The sequence below is a fragment of the Rhea pennata genome, chromosome 8, assembly GCF_028389875.1.
Source record: "Rhea pennata isolate bPtePen1 chromosome 8, bPtePen1.pri, whole genome shotgun sequence".
Taxonomy (NCBI): Eukaryota; Metazoa; Chordata; class Aves; order Rheiformes; family Rheidae; genus Rhea; species Rhea pennata.
Genome location: NC_084670.1, coordinates 13,473,383 through 13,497,117, shown reverse-complemented (window position 1 = coordinate 13,497,117; position 23,735 = coordinate 13,473,383). Strand labels below are relative to the sequence as shown.

The window sequence follows — 23,735 nt, the reverse complement described above, 5'->3', positions numbered from 1 at the left end:
ATGTTCTCTGTGTGCCTGTGCACCTGTATATACTGGGAATCACAGCTTTCTAACTGCTGTTGTCTTGAAGTAATATCCAGTTACAGTATAAAGTGCATTATGTAGAGTAAAACCCTAACAAATAACAAGTGAAGTGTCTGGCTTCCACAGACCGACTGATTTTGCTTAACAGCTGAACCATCATCCTCTTTCTTTGTCTCCCAGATTTTAGTTTAGTGTTACCAAGGCTGAGAAAATCCAGTCAGATGTAAGCAAAATTATTGTAAACTGAGACATTTTTGTAAAATTATACTATTAAGGGGAAGTTAAGAAAACCAGCATCAAGACACTGTCCAGTTGGGGTGCGTAAATATTATTGTGTGCTTCTTGGCCCATTTAGCAAATACTTTCTTTTCCGTGATAAACCGATGGCCTCCATATGGAGCATTTTCATGCAGAAAGTACTCCTCGCACTCATCTCTTCCTGGCTCATAATAATGGTAGGGAACTTTTCGAAAGCCTTCTGACCTAGGGGGGAAAAAAATAAAAGTTACACTTAAGTATTATTTCCAAGAAAAACATTAACATACACTGCAGCTGATTTCACTGAAATGCTTTTCATGTGTTGCCTCCTGAGTGCCTTTGCCGAATTGCGTAATGGCTTTCATTATAACATGATTTGTATGCATTTTACTACAGAGAGTGAAGCTAAGTATACTGATCATACACTGATCTCATCCTTCAGCAAGAAGCTGAGAGGCAAGCCCCTAGGGATACCACACATTTTGTGTAACCTGGGGCAACCCTTAGCCCATAATGCTTCATCTCTAAGCAAAGTTATCTCATTGGATAATCCTAGCTTGAAACTGGTTCTTGGGCTGGCTGAATAGGGCAGTTATAAGAATAATACACATTATAAGTAGGTAATGCAGTCAGAATCGCAGCTTTAAGGAAACCCATCCTTGCTGTCAACGGACTGAAGTGCTATCATGCCGTTAACTGGTTTTACATCAGGGCTATGTAATGCCACTCTATGAGGACAACTTTAGTCCTGTCACCCCTCCTCTCAGGGTGCCTACTGTGTTTTCATAAACAAAGAACAACATATGTTCATTCCATCTGGATGATTCACTCATTCAGTGGGATCTGCAAGTTCTAAAAAGTCAGTCTCTAATGTTAAGATAGCCTAATTAAACAGCTGTGCTTAAAAATCTGACTCAAGTTCCTTTTCCGATGGTATGCCAGGAATGAATCCCACACTGGCACGACACAGAATATGGAGTGAAGATCTGTGTAAGACTTCATTCTAGGAGCTGAGGAATCCTCTTACTGGTTACATGCAAGGCCTGAACCAGTCTGGGTATAGAAAAATAGACTTGCAGGACTACTGTATATTGTTTATGACACTCTCTGCTTTTGCAAATGAGGAATATGTTCATATTATATTTTGCTACCTTATGCAGTAGATTAAAGCATTTAACTTGGACTTTTAAAATTGTGTTTAGAGTTATACTTCTGAGAATAGGATTAATCCATTGTCACTGTAAGGTCACTAACAGTAGTTGGTTGGAATTTATGTCAGTTTACTGTGATAAAGCTTGAAGGTCTTGTTTTATTATCTAATTAGAAACCCCCTACTACTCAAAACAAGCCATATATAACCTAGAAAGTTCAGATAGGTTGCTCAATGGTGGTGAAATGTAATTTCAGGTAACTATCTTGAGCTAATCAGTTTCTTTCACTTCCAAGTGTATTTGGCATTCAGAGAACTAATATATTAGTATTTCCTCTATAAATTTGTTTTAGCACTAAAAATAAGTACATTTTGTTAAAAGAATATGAACATGTTTTGTTTCCATATAACTCAGAAACTGCAAAAGATCTTTGATTAAAAATAGTTCCTTATGACATCTCCTGTTAGATTTGGTAAATATTTTTATTTTATCAACAGCAAATGCCACATCAGGGGTAAATGTGCTGACAATACAGTGTCACATCAATGCAAACATTGGGAAGTGGCTACCTGATCCATTTCTTAGATTTACAATATTAAAATCAATTGTGAAATTTTGACAAGACATCAGAATTGCAGATGCATGAAAATAATTTTCTGTGATCTTACTTGCAGTAGGTGTCATTTATCATCCCATAGACATGAATTCCATAGCAGGCATCCATAGCCAAAATCAAGGTAAACCAGCCTGTACTGAGATATGAACCTGACTGGACTCTGTAAAAATATAACATACACAAAACAAATTGCAATGAGAAATTATCAACACTTTTATCAAAGAAATATAATCTATTACCTGGGACAAAAGGCATTAAGTAACTTGACGATCTGTCAAAAATGTACAATTACTTTGAATTATTTATAGTTAGGCTCTCATTCTTGCCAGCTTGGGGCCTCAAGATATGTTCACAGAAAATGTACCATATTAAATAACTGAAGTCAACCAATGTATGTCCCTTAAAACAGAAAATAATTTATTTGTACATTTGAAAAGTAGAGATCAGTGGAGTGTGTAAAATGAGAAATTCAGAGACACCTCAAGAAATCAAACTTACCAGAAATTAAAATTCAGGCAGAGTATGAGCTGTATGCATGTAAGTACTTACCATCCTCTTTCGCAAACAAAATCTAATTTTCAGTGGGCTACCCTCAGCCTGAAAATTCACAGCTGAAACTTTTAAGATCATTTCGGCATGAGACCAGCTAATACAAAGTTTTTAAAAATAAAACGTTGTGCAAATCCCTTAACATAAGTGTGTGTTATGTGAGCAAATATATACATTGTTAATTACAAATCAAATTCTGTTCAGTCTAGTTACACTATTGTTACTGATCGGAGGACTGGGAGTCAACAGAACTACCCATATAATCTGGGCAAGCAAGACTTACTGCTTTAAAACCTCATAAATAACAACAATACACTTAGCACTCACTGTTTAAAAACTGGTTGAAGTCCAACTTCTTGCATGTATGGCTTTCAATTCCACTGAAATCAATGAAAATTATTTGCTAAGAATTATCAAGAATATGTCTAAGTTCCAAAGAAAGATATCACCAAAGTCATGAACAAGCTAAATACAGCCCTGACTTTGGCTTGGTGTAAGAGAGTTGGGTGTGTGTGAGAGGAAGGGATAGTTTAGGTTTGTACTGCATCTTTTAGCTCTCGGCTTTTGGCTACAGCAGGGAGCAGTCTGCTCTCTGTCATTAGTTAAAGCAGACTAAAGTTTGCACTTAATTACATTTTGCTGTGAAAAAACTCTCAGGGAGGCCTGTATGGGTATCCATTTTCCCCCAAAACAAAATCTTTTGAAAATATTTTCATCCTGGGGTAGAAATAAAGCTTTCGTGTAAAAAAAAAAAAAAAAAAAAAAAAAAATCTAGACAGGAATTCATCTGGCCTCCAGTACCCGGCTTTCTTTCCTGTGAGGCAGAAGAATCAATTTCAGATGTTTCTTCCTGGTTCAGAGCCAGGATGTACCATGGTATCCCACCTTCCAGGTAATTCTGCCAATTTTGGTTTGTGGCTGAGACTCTGTATTACTTCCTTGCTCCTCCTTGTTAAGTTTGACTAAATACTAATTAAGAGTATGGGCAAAAAAGTGATTGCACAACCTCTATAGTGGTACTTAGTTGACATGTACATGACTGAAATTCAAATTGCTGCTCTGGTGAATACTTAGTATTATGAAGTGGAGGAAAGCTCCACGAGGTGTCTGTGAAGTATCCATTTCAGAATACTCAGTATCAAGACTAAATTAGGTAGAGTAGGAACCTTAACTCTGGTCTCTGACAGCCCAGGTAGAAGGCCCTCCCTGCCAGATGACTGCTTTTTCTGCAGTATTCATTTTCTCCCATCTCACCGCCAAATTTCAACCTGAATATAAAAATAGAATGTTCATTCCTAAAGAAATTCCAGTAGATTCTAATTCAGACTTTTTTTTTTCTTTTGGTGAAAACCTGTTTTGTCACAACTTCTTCAATTTCCAGAGTTTTTCTATACTAAAGAACACTCAAAAGAATTTGAGTTACATCTTCTCTTCCTTGTCCATGTCTAGCATCCCTCAGGAGTTAGATGATGTGGATTTCTATACCTACCTTTCCTGATAAGATTTTCCTGAGGAAACTCCTAAGTACCTGTTGAGCTGCCTTTGCCGATTAAAGGACCATTTTGGAAGCTAGAAATGGAGCGTTAGCTTTTAACTTAGTGCTGAAGAATGACACGTTGGAACAAAAGGCAAGGTGGATACCAACTATAATTGTCCTTCTTTAATTGACACCTTTATGGCCATGAAACTATGCATCTCTTTATCTGTCCCTCTAGGATCTTCATTTCTTCAAACAGAGCATTTTGCCTGCTATCTAGCAAAGAGAATTCCCAATCCAATTGATGCTATTTCAGAGTAACATTCTGCCATATTAAAAAGCTGAATTGCTTGTAACTTGCTTTCCTCTCTTACAACAGAAGAACACTAGCCTTGAGCTTTTAAAGCTAACCATTTAGAATCATAATAACCATTTATAAGAACACTATGAAGATCAGGACCCTTCCAATAATGGGGGTTTACTGGAGAGCAGTATATTGACAGTAGCATCTGAAATTTGCTATACTCAGGAGTAAGAAGGAATTAAAAAAAAATTAATCGATATTTCATGTCTTGTTTTAACACCATTGAACCTTAGTCCTCTCGTCTATATACTACGCTGGCAGGATAAATAAAAACAGCAGAGTGAGTTCCCAGATACCTTCCCTGGGAGATGAAGTACATGACAGAATACAGATTATGTACTTTAAAACAAAGCACTTATATTCCTCCCATTTTTTCTTCTGAAGATATATGGGAATATGAAAGAATACAGTTAAACAGTGGGGATTCTGGATGATTTGGTAACACTTTAGAATTCAATCTGATACTGTAAACATACTTTCGACATTCTAATGAAAACAATATTAGAAGTACAAAAACAATTTTAGCTGTCCCTAAAAAGTCATAAATCTCTGAATACCTTTTAAAATATCATCCTGTAAAACTGTAGTGCAAAGCAATGTCTCCACTGCTGCTGTTATGCTAAAACTGTGCACTCAATTTCTTTCTCTATAGGAGAGTTTTACATGCTTTTGTCCAGGGCTTTTTGAGACTCATTTGAAAGAATTCCTCTTGCTACAGGAATTGCATTCAAATTTCAAATCGTACACACTGAAAGTAAAAGAATTCACCATTTTTGTACAGCATAAGCCTTGGCTTCTGCACAGACAGGAAGGAAGAAGTACATTAATCCTAAAATAGGGAAAATACAAGTTTAAGCATGCTCTGTGGAAATACTGTAGGCAAATCTATTGCGATATATGCATATACAGCAAATCCAAAATTGTTCCCTATGGCTCAGAGTGACTTTTTCTTTTACTCTAAAATTAATGGGGCACCAGATCTAGTCAGGAAATTGTCTCAACAGCTCAAGAGAAAATAATGTTCAAAAAACACATTTAAAAAGAAGATGGCTTTGCTTTCAAGACATGATCTACAGCTGGAAGCAGCAATAAAAAGGCAAGGCTCACCAAAAGTTACTTTGTTCATCATGAAAATAAAAGCTTATTTTGCATACTACTTCCTCCATTATAAGAGTTTTTAAAGAAATGTGAGTTACTGCAATATAATTCATTCTGCTAAGTACCATTCAGCATTTCAGAAAAGTACATAGGCATTCACTTACCTTTAAACACATGGATAGAGCAATGGAATCAGTTTAATTACAATGCCTGAAAGAAAGTGTATGCTTGCCTATCTTGCAGGCATCTTCACTTCACTAAGAAGTGAAGGCTTATGCTTAAAATGTCATTATTTCATCTCAGAATATAAAACTAAGCTCCCAGATTAAAAGTTATTTGCAAATTTCAAGCCTCAAAACATTGAATTTGCATTTTAGCAGTTCTTTCTGTAAACACCAGTAGAAAAAATGGACTGCAGTTCCTCATAGTGCCTTAAAAAGGGTATTTCCCTCCATAGTTTAGAAGTAAATGGTAAAAAGCAGGTCTAGGATTGCTGTAATAGTAATGTGTGATACAGAAAACCTTATATTCATTCTGCTTACTTAAAAATAAAACTATTGCTTTAGTTTTCCAATATTCTATGAAAACCATGTGAAATTGATAAAAGAAGATGGAATAAAGAATGTTGCTTACACAAGTTTGGGAGATCAAAATTCATCTTCTTTGAAATCTATAATCTTGCTCTTGTGTAGGCTAAACAAAGGAAAAATTGATTCCTTCTCTTATCAGGGGAAAATAGAGGTGCATCAATTTTTTTTTAATGATCAAGGGCAGGTGAGTTCAAATTGGGTAAATGTTTTGTTGTCACTTGAGTTCTGATTTTACTATAAAATTCCAGGAAGCTGTTTTCTTTATTCAGTTGTTCCAGGATTTTTTATGTGTACAATCAGTTCTAGTTTTATGGTTCAATGGATTGTAATTTCCAGTGGGGACTTTAGTAGTAAAAAAATTAAAAATTAAATAAAAAAAGTTTGTTAAGGTGGAGACAACCTGTCGACAAGTAATTGTATGTCAATTCCAGAAAATAATTTGGAGCCTGTATTTCTATTCTTTACTTGGATAAATTAGGGGGTACAGAATGTCAATTAAGAGTGTTAATTAAGATGAAAAACTGAAAAATTTAGGACTTCAAGAAGGCATTAAGTAACAGAGAGCTTCTCAGCAGCATTAACTAGACACTTTCTTGAGTAGTCTCAAAATATTGCAGTAAAATGAAATTTAACATTTACAGATTGAAATGACAAGATTTTCCAGGCCAATTAATTGACAAAAAATATATCTTTTCAGAAAGGCTGTTTATTGCCTGTAATCCTCACTTCGTGCTACTACGAAACTATTGAACCAGCAGCAGTTTTATTTGCAGCAGCTTGAGTGATCCCTTGATTAATAAATAAATATAAATAAAGCTGTTGGTCTAAACAAATTGAAAGTCCTGTGATCCACAGAATGGGGACTTCATAATGTCAGAGGTCCCTGCAACATGCTAAAAGATTTGTAAAAACACTTTGAAATGAACAGAGATATTTTCAAGGACTATGTCAAGATTAGCGTAGACTGTGTTCAGGGAGACATGCCCTTGGTGTTTCTGAATTTGTATCTCCAGTGCATCAAGATAACCCCCATCTTCAGGGAGGCATCAGTGCATTTTGCATGTGTTTTGCATGGCTCTTTGCCACTTGTCCTGTATCAAGCTCATCTCTGACTGATCCTCACAAATGAAGATAGAAGACATATGGCCCTGCCGTGCCCACTAGCTCTACCTGTCTCTGGGCTACTGAAATTTTTTGCATTGCTGAATATCAGTGTGTTTCCTTACAACTGAAATGATACGGAGAACGTATCTACTAGCACAAACTGATGATCCAACAATTAATTCTAAACTAGTCAAATTAATGCTACCCTTCTACTTAGGTTGACCGAGATTCCTCTTTTTCCTAAGGAAGCATCTCTGAATATAGCTGCTGAATAGCTCTTTGTTTGCCAAGTTACACGCCCACATTCTGCAAGTCACAGGTTTGGGCTGTACCTTCCTCTGCACATGAAAGGTAGATTTGCAGATGAGCACAAGTTGACAGGAAAATGCCCCCACCTCTGGGAGGATGGCAAAGTCTGTTTACTTCCTGTGCATCTCTCCTCTCAGGAGAATACTTACTTCTCATGCCACAAGGATGTTTTCTGGAGAGGAAAAAGGGAAATAAATCTGATACAGGAGAGGGACAAGATGCTAAATGCTGAAGAGCATTAGCATTAGGCTAGATATAATTCTATTTTCTGTAAATCTCAATGCTTTGTTGCTAATAATTTCATTAAATACTTTCTGCAGAAAAAATAGCATAAGAAGAGCAATGAAGAAGACACAAGCACAGAGAATTGATTTTACCTGGTAAAAATCGTTGCTATTTCTGCATTATAAAGATACCTATTAGGCAGTTGTTTATCATAATTATTCACTCTTTCATACGTGTATGTGTACATGCATGCACTTGCTTTGCATTCCATAATGATGCAGGGCAGCTAATAATATGCACCCATGCCCCTTAAGCAGTGAGCAGACTGTTTCACACATTCAAAGCCCCACATGGTGCTTCAGGTCATTCTGAAAAGTGAAACATTTATGTATGGACAGATGTTTTATTATCCATCGTGTATGGTTTTATGCAAAGCTTAAACAAGTGGAATGCATCATGAACAGCACAGACCACATTCCAGATTCAGACAGTGACTGTGCCTGACAAGATGCACCTGAGAGTGGAGAATTGAGGCGTTCCTGCCACCCTAAACACTGAGTTTGCATTTGGCAGATCATCCTTACAGTGAACCCCGAAAATAAATTGCATGCAGGTGGTATGCTAGCCAATTGACCTCCAGAAAACACAGGTTTTCTTTCTGTCTATTCTATCTGCACCAATGGAACACAGAGGACAAGGGTCCGTTGCCATTGCACTTGGCACAAAACACAGTAAAAGGCTACTCCTAGGCCAGAATAAAGCCCATGAGAATCTGCCCTCCCACTGTAATTTAAAAAGAGATGCAACAATTAGGGAAGTCCAATGTGAAAGCAGCCCTGAAGAAAGGACAGAAAGGACATTGCTGGATGATCACAAAAGGGAACAGAAAAATGAAGGCTTTGTATTTGACTCCATCTGCTTAAAAAAATACAACTATCTGACTTACTATTTACAATTTTTGGCAAGAAATGTGAAAACAACATTAGACATACAGAAGAATGTGTCACTGCAATTACTGAAATCAATACAGCATCTGCTTGGGTATGTAATTTAGGCATATAATTCCAATCCTCATGTTGTGTAGAGTTTTTTGTTTCCTTCCTCTCTTTCTTTGTTCTATTCAATAAATGTACAGAAACCTGGAACAAAGGAAAAAAAGAGAAAAAAAAAGCATAAAGAAACTGACTTCTGCTACCACGGCTTCTGTCGTTTCCTTATTTCTGATTCCTTGACCTGACTGATGCATCTCAGCTCAGTTGTGAACCCAAGCAACAAAAGAAGGGAGTTATTTCATCTGAGCTGAGTGGGCTCCTCTAAAGCCTGCACAACTGAGCTCAGGGAGAAAAGGAGCAATCCTGTTTATCAAGATTAATCGTGGAGGTGCAGCTTGCTGCAAAGCACAAAGAAACAAGACTAAACGAGACTAAAAAATTGTAATTGTAAACACTGCCTCCCAATATATATATATTATTCTGAAGCTGATTCTTGTAATGGAAAATGTGTTGTTGGCGTTGAAGGGCATCACCTATAGAGAACAGGGGTTGCTAACTAAATTTCTTAAGACCGTTGCGCTTCTGCAGCTCATGTTGACTTCAGTCACAAATTGTCATCTGGGTACAAAGTGCTTACAAAACAGTAAACCACAAGTTTAGAATGAATAGAATGCTAGGTCATTTGTAGAAACAGATCCCAACCTCTTCCCCGCTCTCCTCCGTAATCCTCTTGGCTCCAGAAACACATATTCTCTTGGTTTCTCTTGAATCCTCTTTTTCTTTCCCTAAGTACAAACTGTGATCTGAGGTACAGTCCATGTCATTGCATGTGTTCAAGTTACTAGTAAAAGATGTCTTTTGTAAGTGCCCTGGTTGCAGCTGCCACCTGGGAGCTGAAGTCAAGCAGCTTATGCTTGATAACCAACAACCTTGATGTTGCACAGAAGGAGAAATTGAAGAGTAGGACTCTGCACATCTTCACTGGCACTTGGTTTTAGTTGACAAGTGAATAGATGCTTAAATTGGAAGAGAATACTTCCCATAGAAGTATTAAATATCACCGAGAGAAACTGATCAGCAATATTTTTTCTTTTCTAATTTATATTTTTTACCGTACTAATAGCCATCACAGCCATGCAATTTTGTTTGGAAAGAAGGGAATATAAATTGACATAAGCAGATTTGAGGGCTAGGACAATTGCCATTTTTACATGCTAATTCGTCTCTTCAAAAATCACCTGGATAAAATTCACTACATCTTCAGGAAGATGGAGCTCCTCAGGAAATGCAGCTCTTCTGTCTTACCCAGCTAAGAGCTTGCCGCACAGTGCAGCTAAGTATGCTTGGAGTGTTTCCAGCGAGTGGGAGTTAATGCCAGATATACTTCTGAGGATAGTACTCAAGCCTGCAAGTTGGCTGTGGCACTAGGGCATACCCTATCCCACCATTCTTCATTTTCTGTTGGCTCATGCTAGGTCAAAGACTTACTACAAAAGAGCACGTCTCCGATGGCCGGTGACACAGGGAGTAATGGGTGAAACCTCGACACAGGGTTCATGCCTTGTGCCGTGGGCCTTTGTAGGGCAGCTCTGTGTACTCTTCACCGAGAAACTGCATCCGTGTTTCCTGAGCATTCGTTCAGCATTTTCAAACAGCATGAAAGGCAGTAGAGAAGGATTTAGGTTTTCATCCTTTGTAACTAAAAATGAATCAAAACTCAAAAGTGCACAGAATAGAAGGAAAAAAAAACCCTCCAGCAATTTTTTTCCTACATCTACATTTAAATCAATACTTTCAGTCTTGGGTCTGCACATTTTTCTCCAGGGAAGATGTAAACTAAACAGAGCTGCAGTTAATCCAGGATCCCCAAAGAGAATTAATTAAGTAGGCTTTACCACCTTTTTCTTTCAGTGTTAAAGGGCACATACTACTCCTAGCAGCATATTATACTACTCCTAGCAGCAAATTTTAGTGAAATGTATTGTAGGTGAAGAAAGAAGAAATTTCTTGATTAGTTCTTACCTTGTCAAGAGAAGGTTCATCTACTTTTGACTGAAAGCAGTTTGTAGTTTCCATGAAAGTATTTTCTATTAGTTATCTTAAAATTTTTAAAGCAGTGGCAAAAGAGACAGCTTTCTAAGGTCCACTGTGTATGTCTTTGACTTTGAGATCAGAACAGAGGCTATTATAAAGGTATTTTTTATAGTACTGTGGTGAAAATGAGAAAACAGCTAACATGTTTAGCTGAGGGGGGAGAAATTCTGGACCAGATACTCAGCTGACAGAAACCACACTGATGTACATCAGCTGATACCCTTTTAAATTTTCTGTAGTCTGTAGTCATTGTGTTAGTTTAATTACTACCTCTTTGATGTTAACACAGAGGGGAAGGCAGTGTTGCATTTTTGTCCCTACATTTCATATTTATCTGGGAACTTGCCTTTCCACCAAATGAATGTGTACTCATCCACAAAAAGCTTACAAAGGACTCACCACAATATTAACAGGAAATTTCATTTGTGAAGGGAAAATATTCTCTGAAAAAAGAGAACTCAGACAAATGAGGTCAAGATAAATAGTGCATATCTCTCTACCAGTATTTTTTCTCTCCCCCAGTGTGGTATTGTTAAGAATATTTCCAGATAGTCTGAAATTAATACCTAACAGTGATTATTTACATTACAGTAGCACCATGAATCTTCACTGTGCTATTCTAGGCACTGTACATGCACATGTGACAGATAGTCCTTGACTCAAAGACCTTACATGTCAAATAATCAAGAGAAACAGATTTTTAGGAGAAAGAACATACCCTTATCCCTAGTTCACACAGGAAACTGCTTCATACTGAGATTCCCTCCCTTATTTTTAAGATATCATAGAATCATAGAATCAGTAAGGTTGGAAGGGACCTCTGGAGATCATCTAGTCCAACCCCCCTGCTCAGCAGGGTCACCTAGAGCATGTTAGACAGGGCTGCATCCAGGCAGGCCTTGAATATCTCCAGAGAAGGAGACTCCACAACCTCTCTGGGCAACCTGTGCCCGTGCTCCGTCACTCTCACAGGGAAGAAATTCCCCCTCACGCTCAGGCGGAACTTCCTGTGCTTCAATTTCTGCCCATTCCCTCTTGTCCTGTCTATGTATGTAAGTTGTAATTTAATATGAATTCTAAAGTCTCTGCACTGACTACAGTAGATAGAGTAGAATAAAACAAATGCAAAACCTTTGAGTACTATTCCATAGAAACTTCCTACAATACTTTATTGTGTTATAAGCTCACATTCTGTGAAATCAAATCCAGAACTACAGAGAGTGAAGTGTTCTGTACATGACTATTTGTACAAACCAGAAAGTTCATTTTATATTATGGAATATCAATATTTTTAGCAAAAACGAAATCTTAAATCCAGACAAATTATTCCAATGTGAAAAAGGAGGTAAAAATAGAAATTGCGTAGGTCTGAATTTTAATTCAAATGTAAGAGGGCATAATGTAACCCATCAGTCAAGCTTTGAAGATGAACTACTAATTAACACAGAAATTGCCTTCCCTTTTACTACTCTGACTTTCTCCAGATTAACTTTTTTCATAATGTAAAAAAAGGAACAAAATATTTCTCTTGTCTTTTCTTTTTTTGACATACAATTTAATGAACTACCCCCCTCCCCCCCCGCACACACACACACACACATACACAGAGGTGTCATGATGTTACTCTTTGGTGTCACTGTTGAGGTCCTTGCTTAGTCTCTATGTTCCATCCAAACTTCTGAATTACAGAAACTTCTGCTTCCTTCTCCCCAGCTCTATTTACATAGGAGAGCTCTCCTCCACTGCTTTAATCTAGCTCCACATCTCATAAAAAGAAAGAGCAGATGGGAAAGGTTGAAGTCAGCCTCCCATCTTTCAGAGTGTCAGGTAGAGCTGGAATAAACCTTTTCCCTTGTTTTACTCTATGGCACAGGTTCAGTGAAAACATCTTCTGGGCATGACTATTTTATCTTGACTGATTTTCAGGAATGCTGGAAAAGGACGGTTCAATGGCATTTCATTAACCCAATTTCCATCACGCTTGGAGAGCAAACAGACATGATCTGCTTTCTAAAGGGAAAACCTTTAATGTCGGCGATAGCTGACTATGTTTCCGTAGCCATTTAAAACCTCTGCAGTATTGCTGGCCTAGCAGAAGGCCTGTAAGTAAGGACTGTTTCTCCTGGATACCCCCATCCAGGGTATTATAAACTGGCTTACAAGAGCTAGCTGGCTTTTCAGCAGACGTTTCTCTTTGACTTGCACTGTGGACAAAAGAGGTTGAGGTCTAAGTAGAGTCTTCCTTGAAATAAAAGCTCCCACATCCTTGGGATATGTAAGCTTTTGTTTTTATTTTGTTGTAGCCTTCTGTTCACAAACAGCCACCACATTTATGCAACAGGGTCTTACAAAGGACAGATGCCTGCAGCCATTCATGTAAGCTTCTACACTGAGCCTACAACTTCAATTGCAGACAGACCTGTTAGGCAGAACAGACAATGAATGGGACATTTTTTCTCTCAAATAGTCATGGAGCAGCCTTTGTAGAAAGAAGTGATATAGCAAATAATTTAGACTAGGAGAGCAATGCCACAGAGAAGCTTATCGGAAGAGGAACGAAGGATCAGAACTGATTCCCGTCAAGTCCAGCTCATAGTTCCTTCAATACTGGACAATTTCAAATTATTTTCTCCTGGTTTTCATTGAATAGACTGCAGGAGGGTAATCATACAAATGGAAGCTGGGAGAAAAATCTGCGTACTTATTAGAACTGCAGTGAAATGCACTAGAAGAGAATTCTAATGGCTCCCCTGCCATCAACTGAAGTAGCAAATTGGTTTATTTTCTTTGTGTTTCACAATGCAGCTTTTTGCAAATAGGAAACTCAAGAATTATCAGACTAATCATCTAGTCAGCTCACTGTCAGTGTAAGCTAATGCCTAATTATCAAATATGGTGAAGAATTCAATTAGCTTCAGTGATTTGATATGTCCAGTGAACCAGTTATTACAGTATAGTCATGAAGCAGGATAGTGGTCTGCTACTTTATAAATAAATGCTCTGATTTCTCCTCTACATATTATGTTGCTCTCAGTGATGTTATCACTTCAGTGATCCCCAACCAAGATCTGGATATATTGCCAATGAAGCTCTGCAGGCAAGCAATTCTTCAGCAGGCACGAGCTATGTATCTGATAGCGTACATCAGAGCAGGCTGCTGCTGCTTTCTCTGCGTATCAAAGTTCTGGGCATCAAAGTTAACTCATATCTATATAATTTGCATTACACACATTAAAATAGGCTAGTTCATTCCAACTAGCAACCACAGCCTATTTGTTACAATGTAGATGACTCAAGACTACGTGTCACTTTCTTTGGAACATCTTTAGGGGATCAAATTGTAGAACTCAAAACTGCCAAAAATCTATTTTCTAGTTAAATTACACAGAACCTCAGGTAACACAAACTGCTACATTGCTGGAAGGAATAGCAGATTAAAAATTAACAGTTCAATCACAGACAGTACCAGAGATAGCATCACAATTAGCTTTACAAAACAGCATCATTCTTTATGAGGCTTTTTCTTTGCCTCTTCATGCTATTTGCCTGATAAGCCCTTGCCAACAAAGACATTATACTAATTACAATTAGTTGTACAAAGTGTGGGACAACTGAAATGATTTATTGAGTTTTCCCTCACAAAATAAATCTTATTTTGAATTCCAAATACACAATAAGAAAAATAAAGTAGAAGCCCCAGATGGCATGTTTATTGCAGACATGTATGAACGTGAATACACATACAGAGACATTCAATCCATTTAAAACTTTAATCTTAAAATACATGTCTGGAAAAATCAGTGCAGAGTAGGTTTTGTGCAATTAAATTCCTTTTCCCCTGAGCAGAGACTTTCAAGGTACAAAACCAAAAGCTGATCTGTCTTCTAAAAAAGTCTAAGAACTAAAAGACTTTTCTAGCAATAATTAAAAATAAAAATGTCCAGGCCAACAAATAAAAGTCTGCACATTTGTCATACAGTATGAATGTAACACCGGCTAAGGTTGCATTTGATATAATCTGTTATCAACATGCAATCTGCAGAGATGTAAGAATAAGAAGTTGTGTTAAATATATCATGTTTCAGTGATTCACTTCATATTCTGGCTTGGAAATAATGAAGGAATCCTTCTGCTTCACTTCCTTGGGAAGTCATTCTAATATTATCTGCAAGACCTTCCTAGGGACAGCCTCTCTGTCTTTGTCCTCCATCATGCAACATCATGATTGTTCCTTAAATCATATTAAGAATTTTCACATTAAGAATTAGCAATCTGTGAATATCACTAGTGTTCAAAGATATTTCCATCAAGGATGTGCATGGCCTAAGACTCTGAGTGGAACAGAATACAATGCTTGATACTTCACAGGGACCCTTCTTGCAGGCATATATATATATATATATATATATATATATATAAACTTCTGTTGAAGTTCCCCGAAAATGCCTCAACTTACTGAAAAATGAATAGTTGTTCGAGTTTGATATTCTCCTAGTCCTTTTTATATCCTCCAAATATCTATACTCCATCTCATTCAAGAATATAGATATTAAACCTTCTGTAATACGGATAAATTAATATAGAAAAGTAAACATGCCTAGATGACACAGCACACTCAGAAACCAATAGGTTTCCTCCCTCTTCTATGCAATGCTTTTTGTTACTAAGACTAACCATTTTGTCTTCAGTATTGCCAAGAGAAGGCATGAGCACTTAGGCAAAATACATTTCTTCTCTTTCTTTTCTGGTCTGCAAGTCAGCATAATCTGATTAGGTCTACTTCCTATGGCTTGTTCAGTCTCGTTTATCAGACACAGTGGAAAATATTTCTAATAATAAGCCACTGGAAATCTGCCTTCATATCTGGTGTCAGGCTACATATAACAGAAATCTTTTCATTTTAGTTTTAAAGTATTGCCTCATTCAACAAGCTGACTTTTCGCTGACACACAATCTAACCTAAAGGCTATGGATCAGCAGGTAAATGCAGAAATTCTATTAGTTTTCAGACCTGAGGTTTACGCCTTTCATTTCAAATGAAATCAAAATCCTACACATGAATAGGTAAAGCACAGAGTAAAGACCCTTTCTTAAAACCATCCATTACCTATTACATGAGTGCAGGGAAGAAAGCAGCTTCTGCATCTTGTAGATACTGTATTTCTTGTGCTCAGTGATTCTGGCAAGCATGGTAAATAGCAGACATAAAAGAGATCCATTTTGAAGAAAAATTAAAACCATGACGAACGTTATATTAGGCAATGTGAAATCCTACTATGGTACAAAGACTGGCATGGGCAGATATGCTTGGTATTAACAAAACCTCTCCAAGCTTGTATAAATCTGACTTCCTTGCCTAAATCCAAATTTAAGTCATAGGAAAACTCGTCTGTGCTTAAAGGGGTTTTGGAAATGAACCTCCCCATTTAGCACCAGAGTAAGGGAACAGTGCAGAATTGTGTTTTACAAAATGTGCAGAATGTTTATGAATTTTTTCCCAAACAGAAAAAGATAGGAACAGAGAGAGATTTCATTTCTTTGTTATAGGAGTGCACATACTTTTGACCTGTAATCAAACTGCCTACCCAGCGTTATATATAAATACAAGAGATTTATGTATGACTGTGATACCTGGTTCCATTGTACTGTTTGCTCTAAAGAGATACGTTCACTGAGAGCTCTTAGAGCACAGGCTGATGCCTTTTGACACAGTATACAGCGTGAATCACAAAACTGACAACAGTGAATGTAGCTTGCTTCTGGTGTGGTCAAGCAGAACTTCACTGAAGTCACTGGAACCACTTGTACCAGAGCTGAATTTCTCTGTGAGATGGGTATCCTGCATATATAGATATAAGTACATTTTGGAGATGAGCCCTGTATTAAGACCTTAAGGATCTTAAACTTGTGGAGAGAACACATCTTGATTCTAGCTTTCTGGCTCAAAGCAATTTCTTCATTACATACACAGTTACCATATAATTATGGCACACACTGCTTTCCTCCAAAACAATGGATGACTGACGTAGAGAAAGAAAATCAAATGTGATTAGCTAATCACAATTGTGATCACCTTAAGAGACACTAGGTTTTGCTAATGTTTTATTCTGTCAATTCAGTTAAGAAAATTTTTCCATGGTCTTGTTATTTATTCATGAAAATATACTTCAGAAAAGTATGGCTTTTCCATCTTTGAAAAATTAGCTGAAATATTTTATTCAGAATATGTCATTCAGCAGTAAAGAACCTACTCAGCTTGGTGGGCTTACTCTTTGTCATTACACATACCTATTTGCCCCTTTCATTTGTATTTTGCATTTACTTGTATTTCATTTGTTTTTTCCTTTGGCAATAGTTTTCATAGCCCCTTGTTTTATTTTGCACTGACACTATCTCATAGTTTGATGATTACAAGTGAGTTGGTATTCCTTACCATAGCTCTTAGCTATTATACTATTCTCTTCATGTATAGATTTCCCAACACTTCTCTCTCCACTTTTCCTCAAGTGAAGTAGAATTGTAGCTTTCACAGAGAAATGAGAAGAAACAGAAGTCTACTTAATATGAGAGGATTTTGCCCTATGTGTTCAGAACAAGAAATGCTACTTCAGCTGACTCTGAGGAAAAGCAAACAAACCTCAGGATGTAATGGCCAGTTCATGTCTCAGTAAAGTCAGTACTCCAATTGAATCACTTACAAAAGAATACAAAATAACTGTGATCACTCTCTTGTCTTACAAAAGATGATAATGGAAATGCTGTTTTATCTTGCCCTTCCTAAATGGTGTATGCCAGCATTGCTCCTGATTCTACATAAGAACTTTTGACAAGGAAAACGTGCTCCTCTGTACTCTCCATTCAAAGGTTGGCCTAAGTGATGCTTGATAATTGACATTCTGCTGGGATATACTAAAACCAGGGCTGCAGAAAGCTGGTATAAAATCCAGTGTCTGAGCTGCTACCATTACTTATGTAGTAACTTTCATCCTTGGTTCCTGGTAGACTGCACACACACTGAAAAATGCCGCCACTTAAGAGGGGCTATAGAAATTCTCTGATGGCATAGCAATGATGAAGGGCAACTTAGTGTAGAGATGAAGAACTGTGTATCAAGTGAACTACCCAACAGCATGGGAGGTGCTTGGTCATGCTGGTATGAGAGAAGAATACTGATATTGAGCAGTTTTCTAACACATTTTTGAATTTCCTTGGAAATCGCTCATCCAGGAATTGACTTGATCTGACTATTTAACTTGTTAGATCTGATGAGATTAGGTAGCATGGCTGCAAGTTTGTGATAAGGAGTTAAAATGTTAGGAAGAAAGTTCAGATTTCAGAAAAGCAAAAAAGCAAAACCCACAACCCTAAACTATTCATATGGAAATTATTCAATAAAAACAGATACTTCTTAAAATACTCATATAATAATTTGTATCTATCTGTTGTTATGGAAAGTACATGTACACACAAATTATTACCACATGAAGGAATGCAGACCTCTTATGTCTCCTTGCAGCTTGACTAGCATGGCTCAGGACTTTGCCATTTCAGAGTAACACCATTATGCCCTGTTGCGTTGTCCTCCCTTGTGCAGTATCCACTACTATACACTTTCTGTCATGCATCATCTCTGCAGATGTGTAAATAATATGTTCAGTTTAAGCTAACTGATACACTGATACCATAAACATACATTGCACTGAGATCTACCACATGTATTCCTTGTACTTACAGTAACAAGCAAATGAGTTACCTCTTATATACTAGAGGGTCATTCTTTGTAAATATTGAGTGATTATAGTGGTGGCATTATGATACTGTTTTCCTTTACTTTGTTCCTAAGCAGATAAAAGAAATAAAAATTTACTAGTATGGAGAAGGAGTACTAATTAAACTAATTTCCTTAAAATGACTCAATGAATAAATTTCAGCAACTGTTCAGGTGCAAAAGCTTTCATGAGTACCTGAGAACAACAGTACAGATGGAGGAACATCTTCAGCTGAGCTAATGAGACTTTGCCTTTTACTTGTACAAGCATAGCCAGTGAGCTGCATTTCAGATAGGGCACTATCATTTCTCCTTTAGGCCTTGAGTAATAGTTTGCTATTATTTTAGCTCTGTATTTTTATTTTGCCTTTTTAAGCACATGCAGAGTATTAGTTTGAAAACATGTTTGTTTTCACACACTAGAATAAGTTGCTCATTTCTACCTTGCAAACTACAATGTAGACTAGACAGCCTACATAGCACTTAAACGGAGCTCATATTGGCTGCAAGAAGCAGCTGGAGTGGAAGTGTTTTGTGGAGAGCAGCATTTGAAGAGATGATAGACATTACCTCACTCAATCCCAAACTACACAGAAAATGAATACATAAGACAAAGCAGATGGATGTGTGAAGCTCTCTCGTTTCCCCCTGGGAAGGGTTTTTTACTTATCTTCCTAGAAAATTCTGGAATTCTCCTATAAAAAGAGTCTGGGATGAAAGGATAATAAATACAGAATTATCTCCTCTTGATAATTAATTTCAGTAGTGCAAGAATTATATGAAATGTAATTCAATATTGTATGAATGCATGAAAATTAATCATGGAGGAAAAAACTGCATTTTATACTACTGGTTAGAACTGAAACATTCATTGCTGAAATGCTCCTTGCAAAGGAGTTTAATACTGCAAGTAAACGAGACCCCACAGTATTATGCAAGGAATACAGGGACAAATATTACACTTTAAAAGGAGAAAAGTGGGGACCCAGGTGGACAAAACTGGGTTTATATGGATCAGCTAAATGTATACTGAGCTTACACAGCAGTTGAACTTGCGCTCAGCAGGCAGGGTATTCAGATACCTTCCGAATCTAGCTGTGTGGTAGACAGTGTTGTGCTCCAACTGTTTATCATCACCTAATGACTGGAGGTTACCAACTTAACAGTTCTGTCTGTGAAAGATGCCCATGTGATGCAGGTCCCTACTCTGCTTCAAGCAAAATCAACCAGATTAGGCCAAGGCGTCTTCACTGGAAGCTAAGATTGCTTTGTACTGGGACAGTAACCCCAGCAGAGGGACAGTCAGAAGCAGTTAGAAAGTGGCCATGTTTTAGAGCAGTCCAGCCAGGACCAGGCATCTTGACCCCCAGCAGTGTACTTTCATGAGCCTGGACAGAGCAGCTTCCCAGAATTGTGTATTAATACAAGACTGGGAAAGTAATTGCATCTGAGAAGAAGAGCAGAGTATCTGATATTTTGATTATGAACAACTAAATGGTTTCAAAAATACTTTGTGACTATAAAGACAGCTATTGAAACCAGGTCTTTTTCAAGCCTGGAATAAAGCATGTATTATAACCACATACAACAGTCATCATTCTAATGGTAATTGCCTTGCAGTCCAGGAGTCCGCTCCAGGAATCCAAGTAGCGCACAGAGCAATGACTGAATATCATTCAATTCACCTCTTTGTATCTTTCACCTGCCACCACATTGTTATGGACCAAAACAGTTGTTATACACCCCCACAACTCTAATGTTATACAACGGGAGAGAGTATTGCCACTAATAAACTAGTCCTCCTTAAGCATATAATGGTGAGAGCTTTTCAGTACTTTGTCTGAGGTGCTCAACTTTGTTAAAAAAATAACTGTTAGGAGAGGCAGAAATAATATATGATATAGCAGTTGGGTGGAGGCTAACATTACTATGAATTTTCATTCAGTGGCAGCATGTAGGAGATGAGTTCCATGCACCTGCTAGAACAGTCTATCCTTTTCTCCTATTATTAAAAAATAAAACAGTTCTGATTAAAATTCCAAAATATTTTCCAAAATGCCATAATGGAGGTGTAAGGTGATTTATTTTCTTTGTCATCTCTTTTATTTTTTAGTATGATATTACACTGTACTGTGCTCAAACCTGTGGATAGAGGAAACCTGTGGACTGCATGGATAGAGGGCCTCAGCTGCCCAAGTGCTAAGAATTAGTATTTGCACAGAGTTGTGTTGAAATATTAAGTTGTCTTCACATTTTGGAGTGCTCTGAAATGGAAAGCAATCTTTCAATTTCTGTTCAAAGTGCTTTCTGAAAACAAAAATGGATTAAGCTATTAGCACACCTGTAAATTAAGCAGGCATTCTGACTTACTAACTGAAGCACACAGAAGCTATCTGAGATATTCAAATGTCTTGATCTTACTCCTGTTGGAATCAACAGCAATACTCTTATTGACTTCAGAGGCATAGGATCAAGGCCAGAGTCATTAGCAAATAAACTAAAGATAAATCTAAGTCTCAATCAATTGCATTAACAGTGCATAGCAGAATACAGGAAAATAGGAAGGCATTGTATTTTACAAACACAAGTTGCACAAAGCAACAGGTAAATACAGCATGCCCCACAACAAAGGGTAGGCAAGCATTTGCAGCATGACCACCTGTATACAATTTGTCCTAGCAGTGCTTGAATATCTCCCTTACAGGTGGATAATGCAACTGTAACCATGCAATTGTAATGAAAAAAGAATTAGAGAGGTCTGTTTAAATGTGAAAATTCCCCCCAATATACCAATACTCTTTTTTCAAGCTCCAACAGAAGACAGGAAGTACTAATGAGAAAAACAGTGCAAATATTGTAAATACTGAAAATACTCCTTTGACATGAAGCAGAAATTATTTTACATCTTTCTTGTAAACAATTCTGAAACTTTTTTTCTTGTACGGAAAACTGAAAATCTACTGGAAGTCTGTAACTATTACACTCTAAAATAGATGTTAGGCACAGAGAAAAACTATACTAAAAACAGGAAGAAAAAACCTAGGGAAGAAGCTTCTAAGCACAGAACTCAACAATACTACCCTACTGGTTTCTTCTGGAATAGAAGCAAACACTGGAGTGATTAAAAGGTTGAAAACAAAAAACCAAAAATTTGTAACAACAAAAGAATAAAATCCTTACAAACTGACATGTAATCCCAGGGGTTTTGCTGAGCCATTTTACATCTTCTGAGACATCTGCCAAGAAAAGGTCAGCTGAACTAATCCGTGTGTAGGCTTTGGCATCTCCATTGAAACATGTCATCTCTCTACTCTAGAGTTATTACTTGCTGCCTATGACACTAAGTCTCAGAAACAGGCTAGACTTGATCTTGAATGGAGGTGTGACTGATGTGTCTTTTATAAGCCAAAGAAATCTATACACTGGGTGTCTCAGGAGACTAATAGTTCAACTTGCCTTGGAGTGTTTTCCACTTCTGTCTGGCTTTCAGAGCTGATGCTGTAACTATATAGCGGAAAAGGAACCATCAAGTAAAATTCAGCATCAAACAATTAACGTGGGACACAATTCAAAGGAAAGTCAAATGTTTATGCTTGTATTCAGTAACCTGAAAAACAGGGCATAAACATTCACTACTAGTTGTGAGTTCATCTTTCCTAATGGTGGAACCACAGCTTCCCTGATTGGTGTCACAAGCTCTTCCCACACCTAATGCAAAGCCATCGCTTCATAAATTGGAAATCCTAAAATCTTACAGCGAATGCCTGGCAGCAAACAAACAAATGAAACAACACATCACAAAATAAAAGCAGCCATAAAAAACCCTCACGTATAAAAATTATTTGTCATATAGCTGACAACTCCATTCTGTCTTCCTGAAACACACAGGAAACAAATCGCTCGCATTTATCATTATTTACCAGTTCCACTCTCTCAGGTCTCAGAGCTTGGACCAGCTACAGTCGCCACCCACTCCACATTCATGGGCTCTATCTGCTTCTTGTGCCATCTGTTCTTTGTCGCAGACTAATCATGATCTATTGGTTGATGTGACTGCTACCTGCTCTGAACGCCGCTCCCAGTACCTTACTGCAAGTTTCACCAGAACTAGGACTGTGAAGCTCTATACTATAGAGGACCGTATATACTATACTGTACTATATATACTATACTAGGACAATATCAGCTCTAAACCTGATCAGCATAAAACCGCTGGGGCAGAGAGGCAAGTTTTAGGACTAACGTTACTTTTTATACTGTTGTTGCGCCTTGTTCAGTGTTAGGAGAGATTCTCTCTAATTTGGTGACATTACTATCCTTAAAAGCTACGTTGGGAGCAAACAAATCTAGCTGATAACAGCCTCTTTTGGAAATGACAGGATCATGCTTTTGAAATTGGGCTTCAAAGGGATGCTAAGGTTTATCTTTGTAAATTAGTGCTTGATTGGTCTGTTTGGGAGAAAGGCTGGTTATTATCTTCAGTCATAACATATGTATTTAGGCTGTTAAGGAAACCTGATAGTTGCCAGACATAAAAAATTATCATTTTCCTCTGTGAGTCTGGCTCCATTACCCACATGTTCAGATCTCATTTTTGTCAGCCAAACTTCTATTTAAAAATACATTTTATAGGTTTTAAGCAGCTCTTAGTCATTTATTCAGAATTTTTCCTTTTTATTTCAGTTAGCTATTAATAGAACAGCAAAGAAAAATGTTCATGTGGTTTGAAGAACATACATTTCTCTACCTCTGCCTCTGCTTACGTGTGAAGGGAAAAAAGGCTCTGATAACTGAAAGGCTCTGAATAAAATACAGTACAAGTAGGAAGGGTGACAAGGGAAAGCTGAGCTTTTACAATGTTTTCCTGTTTTACTTCAGGTGAAACATGCAGTTAATATACTAGAGGCTGTTTTCTGTGTAGCCTGAGACACTAAAGAGAAAGTGTAGAAGCAGTATGTTCGGTATCGCATACGGAGTCTGCGTCGTGAGAGAGTGGCTTAGCTACAGCAGGAGAATCTGTGACTACTTGAGATAGATGGATAGGAACAGAAGTTTAACCAATTTGGAAGTAATAGTTAAATACCAGAGGGAATGTTTATTACTAGCCGCCCAACAT

The 23,735-nt window shown here is 37.4% G+C and overlaps 1 protein-coding gene across 3 annotated transcripts in view; it reads right to left on the bottom strand.

The window, feature by feature from the left end:
• Positions 1-305: 305 nt before the first annotated feature.
• The window catches only part of ST6GALNAC3 (ST6 N-acetylgalactosaminide alpha-2,6-sialyltransferase 3), a 207,638-nt gene continuing 184,208 nt past the window's right edge, over positions 306-23,735 (bottom strand). For 2 of the 3 annotated variants that reach the window (XM_062581528.1, XM_062581530.1), the window contains exons 4-5: positions 2,102-2,209; positions 306-507 (exon numbers count right to left, since the gene is read on the bottom strand). In XM_062581528.1, the coding sequence (XP_062437512.1) occupies positions 321-507; positions 2,102-2,209 (295 nt within the window). In that variant the 3' untranslated portion in view covers positions 306-320. The remainder of the gene's footprint in view (positions 508-2,101; positions 2,210-23,735) is intronic. The other variant, XM_062581531.1, reaches the window with a different exon arrangement.